Here is a 20132-nt window from a genome sequence, read left to right as displayed (position 1 = left end):
TGATGTTAGTCTGTTAAATATTAGGGGAATGGACTAAACATAGGGTACTTCTCACCAGTTCTGTATTTTTGGAGAGGTTAGAGTTACTGACTACTAGGGCTGCAACTAACTATTATTTTCATAATCGATTAGTTGGCCGATTATTGTTTCGATTAATCGGTTAATAACCTTAAAAAAAAAAAAAGTGGGTCAAAATGACGTTCATTTTCAACCACAGTGACAGGAAAATTTAGAAATAATAGAAAACTTCTCAGTCAAAGGAATTTGCAGACACTGTATGTGGTTTTTGTTCAAAAATGAAGTGAAAATTTCAAACAAAATTCTTTCAGTGAATGTACAAAGATTTTTCGTCTGAATATTCTCAGCTGAAAATTGATCCATGAGGCCAGCATAAAACTCAATACACACCTATGCAGATTTTGCTTTTGATCTGTTTCTGCAGTGCTTTTTGCTGTGCGTTTTTGATTTTTATGCACGTGATTTTACTGCAATTTGCATTTTTTGCATTTTTTTTTTGGGCAGATTATAAAAAACACAAATTGCTGCAAAAACGCATTACATTCTTTTCTGCAGCTTCTCCATTGAAGTATATTGAACCAAAAAAGCACAGTTTTGTGTTAAAAGTCCCTGACCCTTTCCAAATATGCAGCGGCTGAAAAAAGCACAGATATGAACCAGTCCCATAGGAAACCATGTAATTGAACTGTAGTGCATTTCTGCAAAAAGCATCATTAAACATACAGGTCCTTCTCAAAAAATTAGCATATTGTGATAAAGTTCATTATTTTCTGTAATGTACTGATAAACATTAGACTTTCATATATTTTAGATTTATTACACACAACTGAAGTAGTTCAAGCCTTTTCTTGTTTTAATATTGATGATTTTGGCATACAGCTCATGAAAACCCAAAATTCCTATCTCAAAAAATTAGCATATCATGAAAAGGTTCTCTAAACAAGCTATTAACCTAATCATCTGAATCAACTAATTAACTCTAAACACTTGCAAAAGATTCCTGAGGCTTTTAAAAACTCCCAGCCTGGTTCATTACTCAAAACCGCAATCATGGGCAAGACTGCCGACCTGACTGCTGTCCAGAAGGCCATCATTGACACCCTCAAGCAAGAGGGTAAGACACAGAAAGAAATTTCTGAACGAATAGGCTGTTCCCAGAGTGCTGTATCAAGGCACCTCAGTGGGAAGTCTGTGGGAAGGAAAAAGTGTGGCAGAAAACGCTGCACAACGAGAAGAGGTGACCGGACCCTGAAGAAGATTGTGGAGAAGGACCGATTCCAGACCTTGGAGGACCTGCGGAAGCAGTGGACTGAGTCTGGAGTAGAAACATCCAGAGCCACCGTGAACAGGCGTGTGCAGGAAATGGGCTACAGGTGCCGCATTCCCCAGGTCAAGAACCAGAAACAGTGGCAGAAGCGCCTGACCTGGGCTACAGAGAAGCAGCACTGGACTGTTGCTCAGTGGTCCAAAGTACTTTTTTCGGATGAAACCAATTTTTGTCGTGTCATTCGGAAATCAAGGTGCCAGAGTCTGGAGGAAGACTGGGGAGGTCCAGTGTCAAGTACCCACAGTCAGTGATGGTCTGAGGTGCCATGTCAGCTGCTGGTGTTGGTCCTCTGTGTTTTATCAAGGGCAGGGTCAATGCAGCTAGCTATCAGGAGATTTTGGAGCACTTCATGCTTCCATCTGCTGAAAAGCTTTATGGAGATGAAGATTTCATTTTTCAGCACGACCTGGCACCTGCTCACAGTGCCAAAACCACTGGTAAATGGTTTACTGACCATGGTATTACTGTGCTCAATTGGCCTGCCAACTCTCCTGACCTGAACCCCATAGAGAATCTGTGGGATATTGGGAAGAGAAAGTTGAGAGACGCAAGACCCAACACTCTGGATGAGCTTATGGCCGCTATCGAAGCATCCTGGGCCTCCATAACACCTCAGCAGTGCCACAGGCTGGTTGCCTCCATGCCACGCCGCATTGAAGCAATCATTTCTGCAAAAGGATTCCCGACCAAGTATTGAGTGTATAACTGAACATAATTATTTGAAGGTTGACTTTTTTTGTATTAAAAACACTTTTCTTTTATTGGTCGGATGAAATATGCTAATTTTTTGAGATAGGATTTTTGGGTTTTCAGGAGCTGTATGCCAAAATCATCAATATTAAAACAAGAAAAGGCTTGAACTACTTCAGTTGTGTGTAATGAATCTAAAATATATGAAAGTCTAATGTTTATCAGTACATTACAGAAAATAATGAACTTTATCACAATTAGTGATGGACGAACGTTTCGCCCGGCGGTCGTTTCGCGGCGAATTTCCGACATTCGCGGTCCGCACGTTCGAACGCCTTTTTCCGTCGTTCGCCGCGGCGGACTTACGTGTTTAATGTATACAAGAACTTTAACCTTTGGTGACACGTTTATCATGTGATACAGGACAGCCAATTGAGACATGACAGCACATGGACACTTGGACATTCCCCCTAACCTATAAATACACCCGATCCGGTGGCCATTTTACATTCTTTCTTCTGTTACGATAGGGACAGGTTCCTGTGTGGAGTAGGGAGAGATAAACCACTAGCTATTTGGTACACAAAAGTTCTTTTCAGGACTGGTATAGGTGTTAGGTGTTGATAGGTTTGCTGTGCTGCTGATTCTTGCAGCAGCCTGAGTGTCTTTTGTTAGTTTAGAGAAAGGGAAAGGACGGTGTATGCTACAGGGACAGCCAGATTAGTCTTTCATCATCATCATCATCATCATCATCATTAGCTGTTACTATCAAGGTCCACAAAAGAGCTGTTCCAGTAACCACTAATCGTTCTCTTTTTTTGCCAATTTGTATAGGGACAGGAAGGAAGCAGTGTTGTCAGGCAGTGAGGGTAATTTTAAAGACTTGCTGTTATTATTAGTTCCACAAAGGTTCTTTTCAGGACTGGTATCAGTGGTACAGTAATAGGCTTGTACATGTATAATATTCTTTCTTCCAAATATAGAAAGGATATTATACTTGACTGCTGCCCTTCTGCTGCAGTCTGCTAAACATTCACAACTCACTTGTTCCACAAAAGTTCTTATAAGGACTGGTAACTTGGTATAGGGTGCTACGGTACATAGGCTTGAGTGCGGTACAGTCTGCTGTTCTGTAAGGACCGCTATCGGTCCACAATAGATAGGGTTGACGTGCACCACTGCTGACCGCTGCCCTATACTGCAGCAGTCCTTCAGCGGTATAGGGACTGACGTACAGTCTGCTAATCACTAACACACAACCTGCTTGTTCCACAAAAGTTCTTATAAGGACTGGTAACTTGGTATAGGGTGCTACGGTACATAGGCTTGAGTGCGGTACAGTCTGCTGTTCTGTAAGGACCGCTATCGGTCCACAATAGATAGGGTTGACGTGCACCACTGCTGACCGCTGCCCTATACTGCAGCAGTCCTTCAGCGGTATAGGGACTGACGTACAGTCTGCTAAACACTAATACACAACCTGCTTGGTCCACAAAAGTTCTTATAAGGACTGGTAACTTGGTATAGGGTGCTACGGTACATAGGCTTGAGTGCGGTACAGTCTGCTGTTCTGTAAGGACCGCTATCGGTCCACAATAGATAGGGTTGACGTGCACCACTGCTGACCGCTGCCCTATACTGCAGCAGTCCTTCAGCGGTATAGGGACTGACGTACAGTCTGCTAAACACTAATACACAACCTGCTTGGTCCACAAAAGTTCTTATAAGGACTGGTAACTTGGTATAGGGTGCTACGGTACATAGGCTTGAGTGCGGTACAGTCTGCTGTTCTGTAAGGACCGCTATAGGTCCACAATAGATAGGGTTGACGTGCACCACTGCTGACCGCTGCCCTATACTGCAGCAGTCCTTCAGCGGTATAGGGACTGACGTACAGTCTGCTAAACACTAATACACAACCTGCTTGGTCCACAAAAGTTCTTATAAGGACTGGTAACTTGGTATAGGGTGCTACGGTACATAGGCTTGAGTGCGGTACAGTCTGCTGTTCTGTAAGGACCGCTATAGGTCCACAATAGATAGGGTTGACGTGCACCACTGCTGACCGCTCACCTATACTGCAGCAGTCCTTCAGCGGTATAGGGACTGACGTACAGTCTGCTAATCACTAACACACAACCTGCTTGTTCCACAAAAGTTCTTATAAGGACTGGTAACTTGGTATAGGGTGCTACGGTACATAGGCTTGAGTGCGGTACAGTCTGCTGTTCTGTAAGGACCGCTATCGGTCCACAATAGATAGGGTTGACGTGCACCACTGCTGACCGCTGCCCTATACTGCAGCAGTCCTTCAGCGGTATAGGGACTGACGTACAGTCTGCTAAACACTAATACACAACCTGCTTGGTCCACAAAAGTTCTTATAAGGACTGGTAACTTGGTATAGGGTGCTACGGTACATAGGCTTGAGTGCGGTACAGTCTGCTGTTCTGTAAGGACCGCTATCGGTCCACAATAGATAGGGTTGACGTGCACCACTGCTGACTGCTGCCCTATACTGCAGCAGTCCTTCATCGGTATAGGGACTAAGAGTTTTGTCACAGGGTCATTTAAAAAATGACAGGCAGAGGAAGAGGCAGGCCCTTCCGCAGGGGTGGTAGGGGTAGGGCAGGAGCAACAGGCTTGAGCCAAAGTGGGAAGTTGCAGAAGGTGCGTTCAATTACTTTAAAGGATGCACCAGACTTGGTTGAGTGGCTCGCTCAGCCTTACTCTTCTGCACCCTCCTCATCCTCTCGATCTGCACCCTCTTCTTCACTCTCTGCTATGTGCACCCCCAAAGACACTACCACCAACAACACGACCACCACCACCACATACCTTCCGCTTGAGTCACTGGAATTATTTTCCGATCCATATCAAGAGGACATTTCTGATGCGCAGCCACTCTTGGTATTGGATCAGGAAGAGGAGGTAGCAACAAGCGCTACTCAGCAGTCTGACGACAGTACCCAGATCAGCCCAAGGAGGAGGTTGGTCCCCGGTGTTGCTGCCTACTCCGAGATCTCTACTTATAGCGGTGGGGAAGGTGACGTTGATGATGACGTGTCTAGTGATGTCACGTGGGTGCCCACAAGAGAGGAAGAGGAGGGGAGTTCAGAGGGAGATATGGACCAGCAGATAGGGAGGAGAAGCAGCAATGACTTACATTGCACAGCAGGGACAAAGCAGACTGCAAATGTATCAGGAGCGAGTCATCGACCATGTACGGTCACATCTGGCGCTCCCAGGACACCGGCACATGGCTCCGCAGTGTGGGCTTTTTTTAACGTGTCCGCTGCTGACAATAGCGTTGCCATCTGCAATCTTTGCAGTCAACGCGTTAGTCGCGGTAAGCCCAATACTCACCTAGGGACGACCGCCTTAAGAAGGCACATGAGCAGCCATCACCGAGCCCAGTGGGAGCAACGGAACACACAAAGCCACACTGCAGGCTCTCACCGTCCAGCCTCGTCTTCTACTTCTCCTTCTCCTCTCTCCTCACAATTGTCCTCCACTCCACCTTCCATCACGCCAAGCTCACATTTTTCTGCAAAAAGGCAGGCTTCCGTGGGCCTAATGTTTGAGCGTAAAAAAATGATGACGCCGGATAACCCTCTTGCCCAACGGTTGGCGGCTGGCTTGTCAGAACTCATAGCCCGCCAACTACTGCCATATAAACTGGTGGACTCGGAGGCCTTTCGCAAATTTGTGGCCATTGGAACACCACAATGGAAGGTCCCAGGAAGGAAGTATTTCTCAGAGAAGGGCATCCCAGAGCTATATGGCCATGTTCAGCGGCAAGTGAATGTATCTCTGGCACACAGTGTCGGTGCCAAGATACATCTGACCACAGACACGTGGTCTAGCAAACACGGGCAGGGAAGGTATATCAGTTTTACTGCCCACTGGGTGAACCTTCTGACGGCCGTCAAGCATGTAACCCGTGGCACCCGTGTAGATTTGGTTTTACCGCCACGGATTGCATGCAGGCCTGACTCTTCTTCTCCTCCTCCTACTCCATCCTCCTCCCTCTCCTCCTCAGCTGCCTCCTCCTTTTCCGCTGCTAGCGTCTCTTCCGCTGCACCGCCCAAGCTCCCCAGAACCTATTCCACATGCCAGGTGAGACGTTGCCATGCCGTGCTGCGTCTGTTGTGCCTGGAAGCAAAGAGCCACACTGGCCCGGCACTCCTTTCAGCTTTGCGTTCACAGGCAGATGAGTGGCTAACACCGCTCAATTTGACAGTTGGTAAAGTGGTGTGTGACAACGGTGCCAATCTGCTTAGCGCATTGAAACAGGGCAAAATCACGCACGTGCCGTGCATGGCACACATCTTAAACTTGGTCGTGCAGCGATTCCTTGTCAAATACCCTGGGGTCCAGGACATCTTGCGGCAGGCAAGGAAAATCTCGGCCCATTTCAGAAGATCTTACACGGCCATGGCTCGCCTTGCTGACATTCAGCGGCGACACCATCTGCCGGTCAGACGTCTTATTTGCGATTGCCCGACGCGATGGAACTCAACCTTCTATATGCTTGATAGGCTGCTCCAGCAGAAACGTGCAGTTAACGTCTACCTGTATGAACTCTGCGAAAGAAACGGTTCTGGGGAGCTGGGTTTTTTTTCACCGCGCCAGTGGCTGCTCATGCGCGACACATGCAGACTTCTGCGGCCATTTGAGGAGATCACCAAACTGGTCAGTCGCAGCCATGGCGCCATCAGTGACATGGTACCTTATGCCTTCTTTCTGGAGCGTGCATTGCGTCGTGTCATTGATCAGGCTGTGGAGGAGCAGGAGCGGGAAGATGAGGAAGTCGCAATGCTGGATGAATTCCCAGGGGGGGCTACTCTATCTGAGACAAGTCAACAACAGGAGTCTGATGAGGAGTCAGAGGAGGATGGTGCCGGGGCGGATGAGCAGGAGCAAGAAGAGCATGCTTTAAACCTTTCTGGGATCCCTGTTGTGCGAGGATGGGGAGAGGAGAATGAAGAGGACGACATTATCCTGGATGATGAGCAGGAGCCAGGCCACCACACCGCTTCCACTTTAGTGCAAATGGGGGCCTTCATGCTCCAGTGTTTTAATAGGGACCCCCGTATAAAAAGCATGAGGGTCAAGGACCAGTACTGGGTGGCAACGTACTTAGACCCCCGGTACAAACACAAAATGGCGGAAATGTTACCGCCGTCGCAGAGGGCTGTCAGAATGCAGCACTTCCAGGCCTTGCTTCGAGAAATGCTGCATTCTGCTTTTGCGTGCGCTGGCAGAGGAGCAATTCCCACTCCCAGAGAAGGATTTGCGGGTACCAATCCAACAGCGCCTGCAAGAAGAGGCCGGTTTGAAGATGTGTTGGTGACTTCGGATATGAGGTCATTCTTTCAGCCGACCCATCGACAGGTGTCATCCGGATCCAGCATCAGGGAACGCCTAGACCGTCAGGTGTCCGACTACATTGGGTTAACGGCCGATGTGGACGCTCTGAGGAGTGATGAACCCCTAGACTACTGGGTGGGCAGGCTTGACCTCTGGCCAGAGCTTGCCCAATTTGCAATCGAACTGTTGGCTTGCCCCTCATCCAGTGTCCTGTCCGAAAGGACGTTCAGCGCAGCAGGGGGGATTGTGACCGATAAGCGTACTCGCCTAGCTCACGACAGTGTTAACTACCTCACATTTCTAAAAATGAATGAGGCATGGATCTCGGAGGAATTCAACACATGTGACCAGTAGACCATGTATATGTCTATAAACTATTTTTTTAATCAAGCACACAGACCTTCTTAATTCATTTGGCTCACTTCCTTGACCCAAAAAAGCACACCGTACTATATGCCCCTACCCTCCTCTTTGAAGAGGTTGAGCGGTGTCATATTTCTACTGGGGCTGCTTATGATATCCCTGTGCTGTGCTGACTTCCTCCTGGGGGTTCTTATTATGAAGGGATCACACTATCCCTGTGCTGTGCTGACTTCCTCCTGGGGGTTCTTATTATGAGGGGATCACACCATCCCTGTGCTGTGCTGACTTCCTCCTGGGGCTGCTTACGGTGCTGCTGTCAGTGCTGTATGTCACGGTGCTGCTGTCAGCGCTGTATGTCACGGTGCTGCTGTCAGCGCTGTATGTCACGGTGCTGCTGTCAGCGCTGTATGTCACGGTGCTGCTGTCAGCGCTGTATGTCACGGTGCTGCTGTCAGCGCTGTATGTCACGGTGCTGCTGTCAGCGCTGTATGTCACGGTGCTGCTGTCAGCGCTGTATGTCACGGTGCTGCTGTCAGCGCTGTATGTCACGGTGCTGCTGTCAGCGCTGTATGTCACGGTGCTGCTGTCAGCGCTGTATGTCACGGTGCTGCTGTCAGCGCTGTATGTCACGGTGCTGCTGTCAGTGCTCTGTATTACGGTGCTGCTGTCAGATGCCTCTATCACGGTGCATGTGTCATTCCGGTATGTCACGCTGCTGGTGATCATCTCCTGCACCCTCTTCTTTGCCTACCCTGGTCCCTGACCTTCCCTCTCCTCCATTGCCTTCATTAGCTCCATAGTCCTGAATTGTTAGAACAATTTCCCAAATAAAATAAAAATGCTTGTAGTTATCGATCCCAAATTCACCTCATACATGTATTATGTCATTGTCCAGATGGTGGGACTACGTTTTACCCCCTAATAATTACCACGTGGCCGCAAATTCGACATGAAGGTTTGCAAAGTTCGCCTCCCATTGAAGTCAATGGGGCCCGCGGCGAACGTTCGGTTTCGCGAACGTTTGGGTCCGTTCGCATTTCGCTTTCGCGAAACGTCCCGTCGGAAGTTCGTCCATCACTAATCACAATATGCTAATTTTTTGAGAAGGACCTGTATAGATGTGAACCAGGCTTAAGACGTTTAGTAACATAATGGGCTTAAAAATACTAAATTTAGCCCTTTATAGTACAAAAAAAAAAGCAGATAATCACTACTGGAAGGGGTTCATTTTTTTTACTGTAGAACAGTGAAAGTAATATTTATAGTAGTGATTATATTTTTGTACTATAAAGGGCTCATTTTTTTTTTTTTTTTCCCCATTATGTTACTGGCCGATTAATCGATTATGAAAATGGTAATCGATTAATTTCATAATCGATTCGTTGTTTCAGCCCTACTGACTACAGCTCTGCGCTATTGAGATGGGTTACTGGATCTCTCCAGTCTCATTTCCTCTTAGTTTCCAATCAGTTAAGTGTATGTTACCACAACATATGATATTCCTGGTGAGTCTATTGTACCATGTACTTGTATTAAAAAATATCCATTCTTTCTGCATTGCTTCATGTGTGTCAAATACCTGGTGATCCCACCAGTCCCCCTGCTTTCCTATTGTAAATTAACCACGCTAGGCATGGAAGCATATCCATCCTAGCATGGTCAGTTTCCTTTTTTGCTTTCTACTTGGGAGCACAGCCTGCCTGTACTCCAATTGTCAGACTTCTGCTGACACACGCCTATGCACAGCTAATAGCTGTAAAGATCAGCATACTGCTACTTTGTCTCCTACTGACAGGCCACCCCAAGCTCTCTAAGCCCTTTATGCACCTGAAAACAGAGGTCATATGATTACTTTTTAAAAGAAAAAAAGGGGGGTGTGTGTATGTGTGTATACACACACACACACACACACACACACACACACACACACACACACACACACACACACACACACACACACACACACACACACACACACTAATTTAATTATATACTTTAACATGCAGAGAACTCTGGATAGCAGAGCAGTCATGGAAGGACTGTTTACTACACATTCCCTTCGAGGAATGTCTTTTTAGAGGGGGTTTCATTAGGCTGTAAACGAGAGTTCCTTTGCCATTCCCCTCCTCACTCTTCCAATCTTGCTGCATCCCCATTATCAGACCCTTATGGAGCCCTTACAGGTCTTCTGGAGCTTGGAGTTATCACCCCTGTTCCTGAATCGGAAAGATTTTATTCCTTTTTCACACTTCCAAAACAAAAAGAGCTTTCACTCTACCATGGATCCTAAGGCCCTGAATATCCTCGTTCAGTCTCAAAAATATTATCTAGAATCCATCTTTTTGTAGCCTCCCTTCATCAGGGAGACTTTCTAGATTTTGTAGACATCCGGGATGTGTATTTGCATGTCTCCATTTTTCCAGCAAATCGGTGGTTCTTTCACTTTGCATTGGGTCTTTGGCACTTTGGTCTGTCTTCTGCACGTCACGTATACCAGGGCTTAACAAATTTGCTTGGCATCTAGGAACCAGCTAAAGTTAGGAGCTACTTTTTTTTTTTTTCGGCTGCCCAGAACTGTCCAGGGCGTCAGGCAATAAGAAATGCTCACTCCTGATGCAAAGCGAAAAAAGACAGAACAGTAAAAAACAAAAGAAAAAGGTGGCACTGATGGGGCTGTGCTAATAAGACAGTGCTGATGGGCACTAATGAGGCGGTGCTGACAGGTGTCACTGATGGGTGGCGCTGATGGACACCTGAGGCTGCCTTGATGGGGTAACACTGACAGGTGGCTCTGATGGACGGCACTCCCCGTCCACTCAGCGGTGGTAAGGAACGGGCAACCTGATCAAGCTCAGCTTTCAACCTGGGAAGATATTAGAGGTGGTAGGGCAATGAGAGCAAGCCACGCTCATCACAGCACCGTCCACCATAGGGCGCCGGTTCGCAGATAGGCGCTCCGGCAAGCCGCAAAGCCTCAATTATTGGCCAGGTGACGCTAGTGGGCCACATGAGAGGATCCGGCCACTGCTGAAGTGTGCTCCAGGACACAATTTCCAGTCACCATTGTGACCTGGCGCTTGGGTTTTGTGAAGCCCTGGCGTATACCCAGGTTCTAGCCCCTTTTCCAACCTTGTCCTCCCTGGGCATCCCTATTGGTGGGGTATCTGGAGGAGCTCCTGATGGGGGAACAAGTAGGCACAGGCCTTGGCCAACAATGTGGCACAAGAGTTCAGAACTTTGACCAAGTTTGTTTGGATCCTGGACCTTCAAAAGTCTGTGTTGTAAAAATTATATTAATCTTGGCCTGATCCTGGACATGGTTCAAGCCTCATTGTGCTTTCCTCCAGAAAAACCTTAAACTCTCCACCCCCATCCTGGGGTTGATATCATTTTTCAAAGTCCACCAGAAAAGTATGAGAGGTGCTGGGATTCCTATGTAATCGTACACAAACTAGTACAGATCATGAGGTTTAAAAGTTCACAATTTAACAAACTGCCCCCTTCCTCAGAGGTGTAATCACTTGAGAGAGACTCAAAACATTTAATCTAACCCAGAGGAATCTGTATTCATTATCTCTGAATTCTGGTGCTCTTTATAAAGGCAGACATACACTGGTAGTGGTCAGTGGCAGTTGTATTGACTTAACAGCATTATAGGAAAGTAAGTTCACAAGCTTTGTTTTGCTAGCTGTTAGGGGTGCCTTGCTTTCAAAATCTTTGAAAGCAATGTAGCTCACGTACGTGTTTAACTGATTGCTACAGTTACTATTGTGTGCAGGACTATGTTAAAATTTCTGGTAAGTACTGGTTTATATGCATTTCAAAGCTGACATGGGCATAATGCTGTTTAACAATACCCCTGTATTTTGTGTGTTAAGATATGTGCATGTTTTCCAGACCTACTATGAAAGTATGTTGAGTTCAGATGCTGTGGCCACCACCCTTTGTGAAGCATGCATGCCTTACATTGCATGTACAAACATATGTTTGTTTTACTGATACTTTATTCCTGTCCGGTCATTGCTTCCCTCTTTAAGTGGTGTGTGTTTGGAGCTGCAAATAGACATTTCAAATGGATGGAAATGACCTGCCTTGGGGAGTGCATGGGAAAACAGCCATTTGGAGTGGGTTTGCTGAGAAAAGTTTGAAATTCCAGGACTCAGGCTAATTTGTTTTCCATGAGCCTCTGGGGAATTCTGGCTAAAGCAGATGATGGGATACAGTTGGAAGTCTAAACGTGAAGGCCACTGCTTTACAGTTATGTTTTCTTGGATCATTTCCAGATGTTTTACTGCATGTTTGACCATGTATGGGAACAGAATGGGCCGTTCAGTAAATTAGTTGGAAGTTTCACTTCAGGACTCCACTGATGTAAAGCAGCATTTATTTGTACAGGTATTAAAATCAAATCTTTGAATAAATAAGTGCTCATGCACACGGACGTTTTAAAAAACTGGCTGCAAAGCTAGCTCCGATGCCTGGAAAAATCGTTGTTAAAAACGTGATTTTTACCGCGTTTTGCATTGGCGTTTTTGCGCGTTTTTTAGCGTCAGCGTTAAGTAGCGTTTTTTAAGAAACACATCTCTTGGCTATAGCACTCAGAAAACAAAGAAAATATGTTGCGCGTTTATGTGCGTTTTTGCGCGATTCGCGTTTTTACAGCTCTAGCTCCACGCCACAGAACGCACTGGTCCTGGGTTTTTTTTACAGCTTAAAAACGCCTATGCCCTTTGCAGCTCAAAAACGCCTAGGTGGGCATGAAGCCATAGACTAACATGGACAGCCGTTTTTAAGCTGCAAAAAAAGCTCAAAAAAGCGGCTGTAAAAACGTCCGTGTGCATGAGGCCTAATAATCAAAAAATGTAATCTAGGAAAGAGAAAAGAAGCGGGGTGTCTACAAGTTTTGTCTTGTGAGCTGTTTCGAATACTGTCAATAAAACCTTTCTTTTCTTTGCAACTTTTATTCTATAGTCTGCATTCAGTTTTTGGAGTGTAACTGATTGTCGATATTATACCATTTTATAAGAGTCCATTTTAACTATTGCAGTTGGGGGTCACAATTTTATGCAGCCTACAGATTGAGTTCCTTCAAATGATACTAAACGCACAATGTTTAAGTTACACTGTCCCTTTTTTCTGTATGTGGATGATGGCACTAATTTTGTTCAAAAAAAAAAAAACCCCCAATACAAGTACCTTTTTCCTAATATACAGAGCCATGACCCAGCTCTTCTCAGCCTGTCTGCAGGGCAACCTAAGCAGGAGAAGCTTCTAGTCCTCTGCTGCTGGTCACATGCTCAAAAAAACAAAAACAGCCTTTGGAATGCTGAGTAAAAATAAGTAAAATCAATAAACTGTTTTAAATTCATACATATATATATTTGAAACTAAATCTTATTTTTCTTTTGACAATAACCTGGTGAATGGCCGGATTTCTGACAGTCACAGGATGTGTCAGACCCCTCCAGCCTGTGCATTAGAATAAGAGGGAGTTGAGGCCTCCATTAAACTACATGTAATATCCCAACCCCATTGTGTTTAGCTGGTTAGTGGGCATGGAGGAGGAGGGAGGGAGTGGGCTGTCATTTACCACTGTGTATACACCCACATGTGACTATAGTCACATGGGCTGCTCAGCATAGAAACGCACAGAAAACTGAGCATGTGTAGAGTTGGCACCACAGCTCCAAAATAACTAGCTGAATTGCAGACATAAAAAGGTTGAGATAGAAAGCAGCAGGATCAACCAATTTTTTTTTCATTTTTTTTTTTTTTTTTTTTTTTCAGAATACAGGAAACAAATCTCATATGAGGTTTATTTACTAAAACTGGGGCGTGCTAAATCCGGTGCAGATCTGCATTGAAACCAATTGGCTTCCAGGTTTTATTGCAAAAGCTTAAAGTGATTGTAAACCTTCGTTTTTTTTTTTTTTTTTTAAATACACATATACTTGCCTCCACTGTGCAGTTCATTTTACACAGAGTGGCCCTGAACCTAGTCTTCTGGGCTCCTCCGGCAGTGCTAGCGGCTCCTCCTTGCATCAATAAACCCCCTGGGAGAAGCGCTACCTTGCGGGCGTGCTCCCAAGTCCAGCATTTGCGTGCATAGACACAGAATGTCGGACTCTGACACCCCCCAATCATTCGATTAGATTGACAGCAGCAGGAGCCAATGGCTGCGCTGCTATCAATCAGAGAGGTACAGGTCAGTGTCAGTGCCTAGGCTGCATTAAGGTGAAAAAACACAAGGTTTTACAACCCCTTTAATTGAACAAGCTGGAGTTAGACGCTGATTCGCTACCATGCACAGCTGCACCAGATTCTTCGGAATACAACACTTTTAGTAACTCTCCCCCATAGTGACTGAGTGAGTATGAACCAGATGTAATACAGCATTTATTGATATTTTTTTTTAATTTCAGAGATGCAGTAAAACATTTTGGTGTTATCAGCACTCGGCCGATAAGATAAAGTGCAGATAATGACACTGAAAACACGCATGTTTTTGCACAGATTTTACCACAATGTGTCTTTCATAGGTCATGTAACTCAAAAACAACATCAAAAACATAACACGGGTGCGTAAAAGATGCGTTCTTGCTGTGTTTTCAATGCAATGGAGCTGAGAGGTGTGTGGGTTTTTTTTTTCCTCTTTAATAAAAAAATGCAGCAAGCACGATTTTTAACAACACGATTGAAGCGCAATGGACCAGTGTGCAGACATGCATAGAATTTAAAGGGATACATTTTTCTTGAGCTTTTCTTGCACTAAAGATGGCAATAATGGCCGATGATAAATTCATATTCATTTAAATTTATGATATTAATTTAAAAAGTCGAATGCAATTATATATAAAAAGAAATATTTTTAAAAAAAACTAATTTTCTTCCAAGTGCATCCTGTATTTTCAGTTTCGACACCAAAATGTCCATTCGGTGCAGTTTTAGTTTTTTTTTTTAATGATACTTTGTTTTTAGAAGCTGAATATTTGGCCCAGCATGCAAACATAAAGCAGAACTTGTGTGCTTTTAAAATGTGCGATGCTGTAAATAGACCTTAAAGCGGATCTACAGTCATTTTTTTTCACTTTTTCATCTATTAAATCTTGTGCCCTTGTTTTAACCTTGGTTAGTAAAACTTTTTTTTTTCTGCCAGTAAATACTTGTATTTATTTGCATATAACACGCACCCTGATTTTAGAGGGAAGTTTCAGGGAAAAACCTTTCCAAAGCCCCCTGCACAGTACAAGCCTCCTGGGACAGCCCTGCCAGCATACCTTTTAGCGGTTGAGAAGCTCCTTTTGAGTCTCACTCATTATAGATGGGGGCTTCTGTGTGTCTCAATTAACAGAGCTCTCTCATGGACCCAGTCATGTGGCTCTCCTGCTGTTTCATTGATGGTCACATGACCGCTCTCCTCCAATCAAAAGCTACAATTGAGGAGGGAGGGGAGAGCGGTCATGTGACCATCAATGAGCAGAGGAGAGTCACATAACAGGGTACACGAGAGAACTCAATTGAGGCACACAGAAGCTGCCTCCTCCAATCAAAATCTACAATCGAGGCGGAGTGGGAGGGGGGAGAGGCCAGAACAAGCGGCGTTGCTTAGGCTCTTGTTTACAGGCACAGGCATCGGGGGTGATGTGGAAGGGGGCTGGCAGTGTTATTTTCTGAACCAGGGCCAGGAAGGGCAGGGCGGCTGGCCCGACACCCTCCCAATGAGACGGACCGCCCCGATCCCCGCCCCCCATTGGTAAAGTATATATCGGCGTATAACACGCAGGCACGATTTGCCCTCTGTTTTCAGGGGGAAAAAAGTGCGTGTTATACGCTGATGAATACGGTACCTTATACAGCCCATTTCCTGTTTTTGTCTGGTAAAAATTCCTAGGCTTATGACATCATCATGCACAGAGGGGGGGAGAGAGGGGGGATGTGTGTTAAGAGGGTCAATGAGAGCTGCAGAGCTGGAGGTTTGTGTGTGTAAATCTAGGAAGTGAACAGGCAGCAGCTTCAGCTGCTCCCAGTTAAAATGATTGCAACCAGACATAGTGGAAGAAGATTTCCTCATATATTTGGCAAGTACAGAATGACAGTATATATAAAATAATATGCAAAGTGGTTGGAGGGAAACTGCAGAATAGCAAAAATGGTTTTATTACAAATTATGTAAGTGGACTGCAGTTCCTCTTTAATGTTTTCTTACTTGAGAACAGTCATATTTGCTTATTAGAAATGTAAGCTCTGCTTCAACCTTGGAAATGTCTTTCAGTGATGGAAGGTTAGTAGTTTACATAAAGAAGATAACATTGTTTTAGGTTTGCTCACAGGCAGTGACAAGGGCACTACATTTCTAGCAAGATCAATAGTTTTGTTTTGTTTTTTGTAATAAAAATGAATGCAGCTACCACATTTTAGGACTTCTAAGCTGCAATAACCTAAAAAAAAAGTGCAGCCAATCTTTTATTAAAGCTACACATTTTAAGCTGCTTCTTAACCATTATACATTTAAGTTAACTCTTTAATGCCAGACAAAGAAACCAATGTGTTTTTGAAAGTTTACATCTTTAGTGACAAAATTTTTCAGAGTATTTTTTAATTAAAGTGATCCTGAAGTATTTTTTTTTTTTTTTTATATAAAAAAAAAACTTTACACTTGCTCTATATATAAATGTGAAGTACGCTCCAGGGGTGGGAGTATACCGGCACTGTATAGGGGCTTGCTATGGGGACACTCAGCTGCTGCTCAGTTGGCTCGCTGACTTTGATTGACAGCAGTGGGAGCCCATGGCTGTCTGTCTCAGCCAATCAGGAGGGAGAGTCGCAGACAGCCAAGTCTGTCGTGCAACATTGCTGAATCGCAGTTGGGCTCTGGTAAGTAAGGGTGGCTGCTGCACGCAGAAGTGTGTTTTTTTTTTTGGTAACTTAATGCATAGAATGTATTAAAATAAAATAAAACTTCTGCCTTTAGAATCACTTTAAATATTGGCTGACACTCGCTTTCATCTGTTGATCTGTCAGTAATACAATTCTGTCTTAGGGTGACACTACATACTTTGCTTTATTTATGGTGGAGCAGGATTGTCTCTCTAGGACGGGAATACTGAGCGCCTCCCTCTTGCTCTTCTTTGTAGAAAGGAAGGTTTCTGTAGTGCTAACAAACTTCCTGAGACTTGTTTGAAATTAAACTGCAGGACAGGATTTTTTCTTGGGATCAACAGGTATTTTTTGCACTTATTGAATAGATATAACAAACCAGAAGAGAGGTAATAAGATACTAATCCTGCGTAATATTAATTCCTGGCCACTCCTCTTCGGCGAGTGCCCCCACGGAGAGCCTATTTCTATGGGGGCACCCCTCCCGAGTCCTGCTTCTGTGTCCACTGACAGACAGCGGGACTTTGGCCCTGTCCTGGACTCCCGTGTCACTGCATTTGATTGACAGCAGCGGGCGCCAAATGGCTTCTGCTGCTATCCATTGAGGACCTGAGACAGCTGTTGGGCTCATTCTCGTCCCTGGAACGATTGGTTTCAGGTAAGAAAAAGGGGGGCTCTGGGGGGCAGCTGCAGCACAGAACGTTTTTCACCTTCATGCATAGAGGTGAAAAACCCTGAGACTTTACAACTCCTTTAATATAAAAAGAGAAGTTTACTGTGGGTGTTTACATTTTTAACCTTGGTGAGCCCCAATTCCCCCTGCCCCAGATTTTCTTGCCTCTACTTTACTGAGATATTTTGTTTGCAGCCTGTGTTGTATTTATAGCATATCACAATTTTCTTATGATTCTTTTTTCTTTTTTGTGTTGTAGGTTGAGCAGTCAAAAGTTCTAATTAAAGAAGGTGGAGTTCAGCTGCTTCTCACAATAGTAGACACACCCGGGTTTGGCGATGCAGTCGATAATAGCAACTGGTAATGGTCGTTTTTTTAATTTCAAGAATTTTTATTGACTGTTGAGCAGTTCCTGTAGCATTTCATTCTGCTTATCACTGTTTAAGATTTTAGTTTCTGCTCCTGCAGATGGAAAAAAAATACAACAGCCTGACACGCTGATAATAGTTGAGCGAAGTTTTATAACCCCAACCCCCCCCCCCCCCCTTTTTTTTATACAGAGTTCTTCCATAACACTGAGTTTTTTTAAAGTGGTTGTAAGCGGTTACACCACTTTACCTACAGGTACGCCTATAATAAGGCTTACCTGTAGATACTGTAAATGGCTCCTAAACTTGTTTAGGAGACATCCACTATATGCACTGCTGCCAATGTCATCGGCGCATGCGCACCGGTGGAACATCATGTGTGGTAGTGACTTCATTGCTGCTCCGGCCAATCACTGCTTCTGAGCCCACGAACCCGAAAGTAACTCCGGTGAAAGATGCCGGCCGTGGGAGCGGAGTGTGGGCCTCATTGCAGGGCATCATTCTAAGTTCAAGTGGATGTAAACCCGAAAAAAAAAAATTTGATGTCATAATGTAGAGTATACGATTTCCTATCATTTGAGCCCAGTCTTGCCACAAAGAGTTAATCCAACTCTGAGCAATCCTCTTTTATTATCCAGTGATTTTAAATCTTGACAATCAAAAAAACATTGTCAAATCCTCCCCGTCGCTGTGAGTGACAGGTGATTTACATATCTTGTGCACTAGCCTAAGAGACTTGCATTATTTTTTAATTCCCTCCCACTCCTTTCTTCTGCTGCTCTGCCAGGATTGGCTGTTCCTCAGCATAATTGGGTATGCTATAGTCATGTGGTGACTTTCCTGTCTTTTCACTGGATGTTAGAGATCATAGCAGAAGTTCAGTGTAAGAAATACACAGGAGAATATGCATATTGACAAGGGGAGTGTAGAGGTGGGCGGGGAGTCTACTGACATCACAACTCCACCCAACCCTATGGCAGTAGTTTATAAAGGATGACATGGGTTTACATCCACTTTAAGTATTTCAGGATGAGCTAATATGCAAAGCATACTAGCTCATCTTGCAGGGTTTGTTTTTCTGGAGATTTACAAACTCTTCAAAACTAGGCTGGGCTTTTTAAAGGCCAGCACTGCGGGCATCATTCTTGACAGCCAGTGTATAACTGAACCAAACAGCCCAGACTCTGCCTGGGGGCAAGTGGTTTTTTTTTCTTGGTCAATTTGTGCAATTAGATTTTCTCTGGGCAGTACTACAGCATAATAGTAAACAAGCTGCAGTAAGCTACTCAACTTGCTGGCTGTTTTTGAGTATTTGATTTGTGTATAATTAATTAGAGGTCGACCGATATGGGTTTTTCTCTGGCCGATGCCGATATTTAGAAATCATGGCGGCCGATAGCCGATATATGATGCCGATTTTTTTTGGGCCGATATGTTAGGCCGATTTTATTTTATTTATTTATTTTTTTCCTTTTTTTTATTTATTATTATTTTTTTTTTAATCCCCCTTGATCTAACACACCTTTCCCACTGGGGTGTTTTTGAGGTGCTTTTGGGCTAAAAATAGCGCCTGTAAAGTGCCTGCAAAATGGCTCCCCTGCAGTCTGTGTGAAAGACCGAGTGCTTTCACACTGTGGCGATGCGCTGGCAGGATCTTAAAAAAAAGTCCTGCAAGCAGCACGTTTGGAGTGGTGTATACCGCTCCTCCACCACTCCTGCCCATTGATATGAATGGGCACCACTGCCGAAGCGCATGCAATGCGATTTGGCAGCAGTGCTTCATGGGCGCATTTAACCTCTTCCTTGGCCGCTAGCTGGGTTAGATGTGCCCCACTAGCAGCCAAATAGCACCGCTAAAATGATGGTAAAGAGCCGCTAAAACTTGCGTTTTACCATCAACGCCTGCCCGCTCCAGTGTGAAAGCAGTCTTCATAAGTGATACAGAAAATTTCTTACATTTAAACATTTATTAAACAAAACAAACCTCCAATCAGTTTACTTGTATGTATGATTTAGATTAAAAAAAAAAAAACTATATATTAAATAAAAACGGGTAGTCAAAACTTTTGGACGAAAAAAAAATGGGCTAACTTTACTGTTTTTATTTTATTTTTATTTTTTAAATAGTGTATTTTTTTTCCCCAAAAAATGCATTTGAAAGACCTCTGTGCAAATGCCGTGTGACATAAAATATTGCAACAACCGCTATTTTATTCTCTAGGGTCTCTGCTAAAAAAATATATATAATTTTTGGGGGGTCTAAGTGATTTTCTGGCAGAAAATACAGGATTTTTACTTGTAAGCAACAAGTGTCAGAAAAGATTTAGTCTTTAAATGGTTAAACTGAGAACTTCTACACACTGAAATGACTTCATTCATTCAAATGTAAACATTGTATCATTTTGTTCTTTTCTTGGCAGCCTGCCCAGAGAGGAGGAAGACG

General features: G+C 44.4%; 1 protein-coding gene across 2 annotated transcripts in view; it reads left to right on the top strand.

The window, feature by feature from the left end:
• The window catches only part of SEPTIN7 (septin 7), a 124976-nt gene that overhangs the window by 47830 nt on the left and 57014 nt on the right, over positions 1 to 20132 (top strand). For both annotated transcript variants that reach the window (XM_077491668.1, XM_077491667.1), the window contains exon 3: positions 17581 to 17681. In XM_077491668.1, coding sequence (XP_077347794.1) covers positions 17581 to 17681 — 101 coding nt within the window. The remainder of the gene's footprint in view (positions 1 to 17580; positions 17682 to 20132) is intronic.

The sequence above is a fragment of the Lithobates pipiens genome, unplaced genomic scaffold, assembly GCF_037356315.1.
Source record: "Lithobates pipiens isolate NorthernLeopardFrog02 unplaced genomic scaffold, aLitPip1_a1.2 Scaffold_19, whole genome shotgun sequence".
Classification (NCBI taxonomy): Eukaryota; Metazoa; Chordata; class Amphibia; order Anura; family Ranidae; genus Lithobates; species Lithobates pipiens.
Note: the sequence above shows the minus strand (reverse complement) of the source record. Positions and strands in the feature narration are given on the sequence as shown.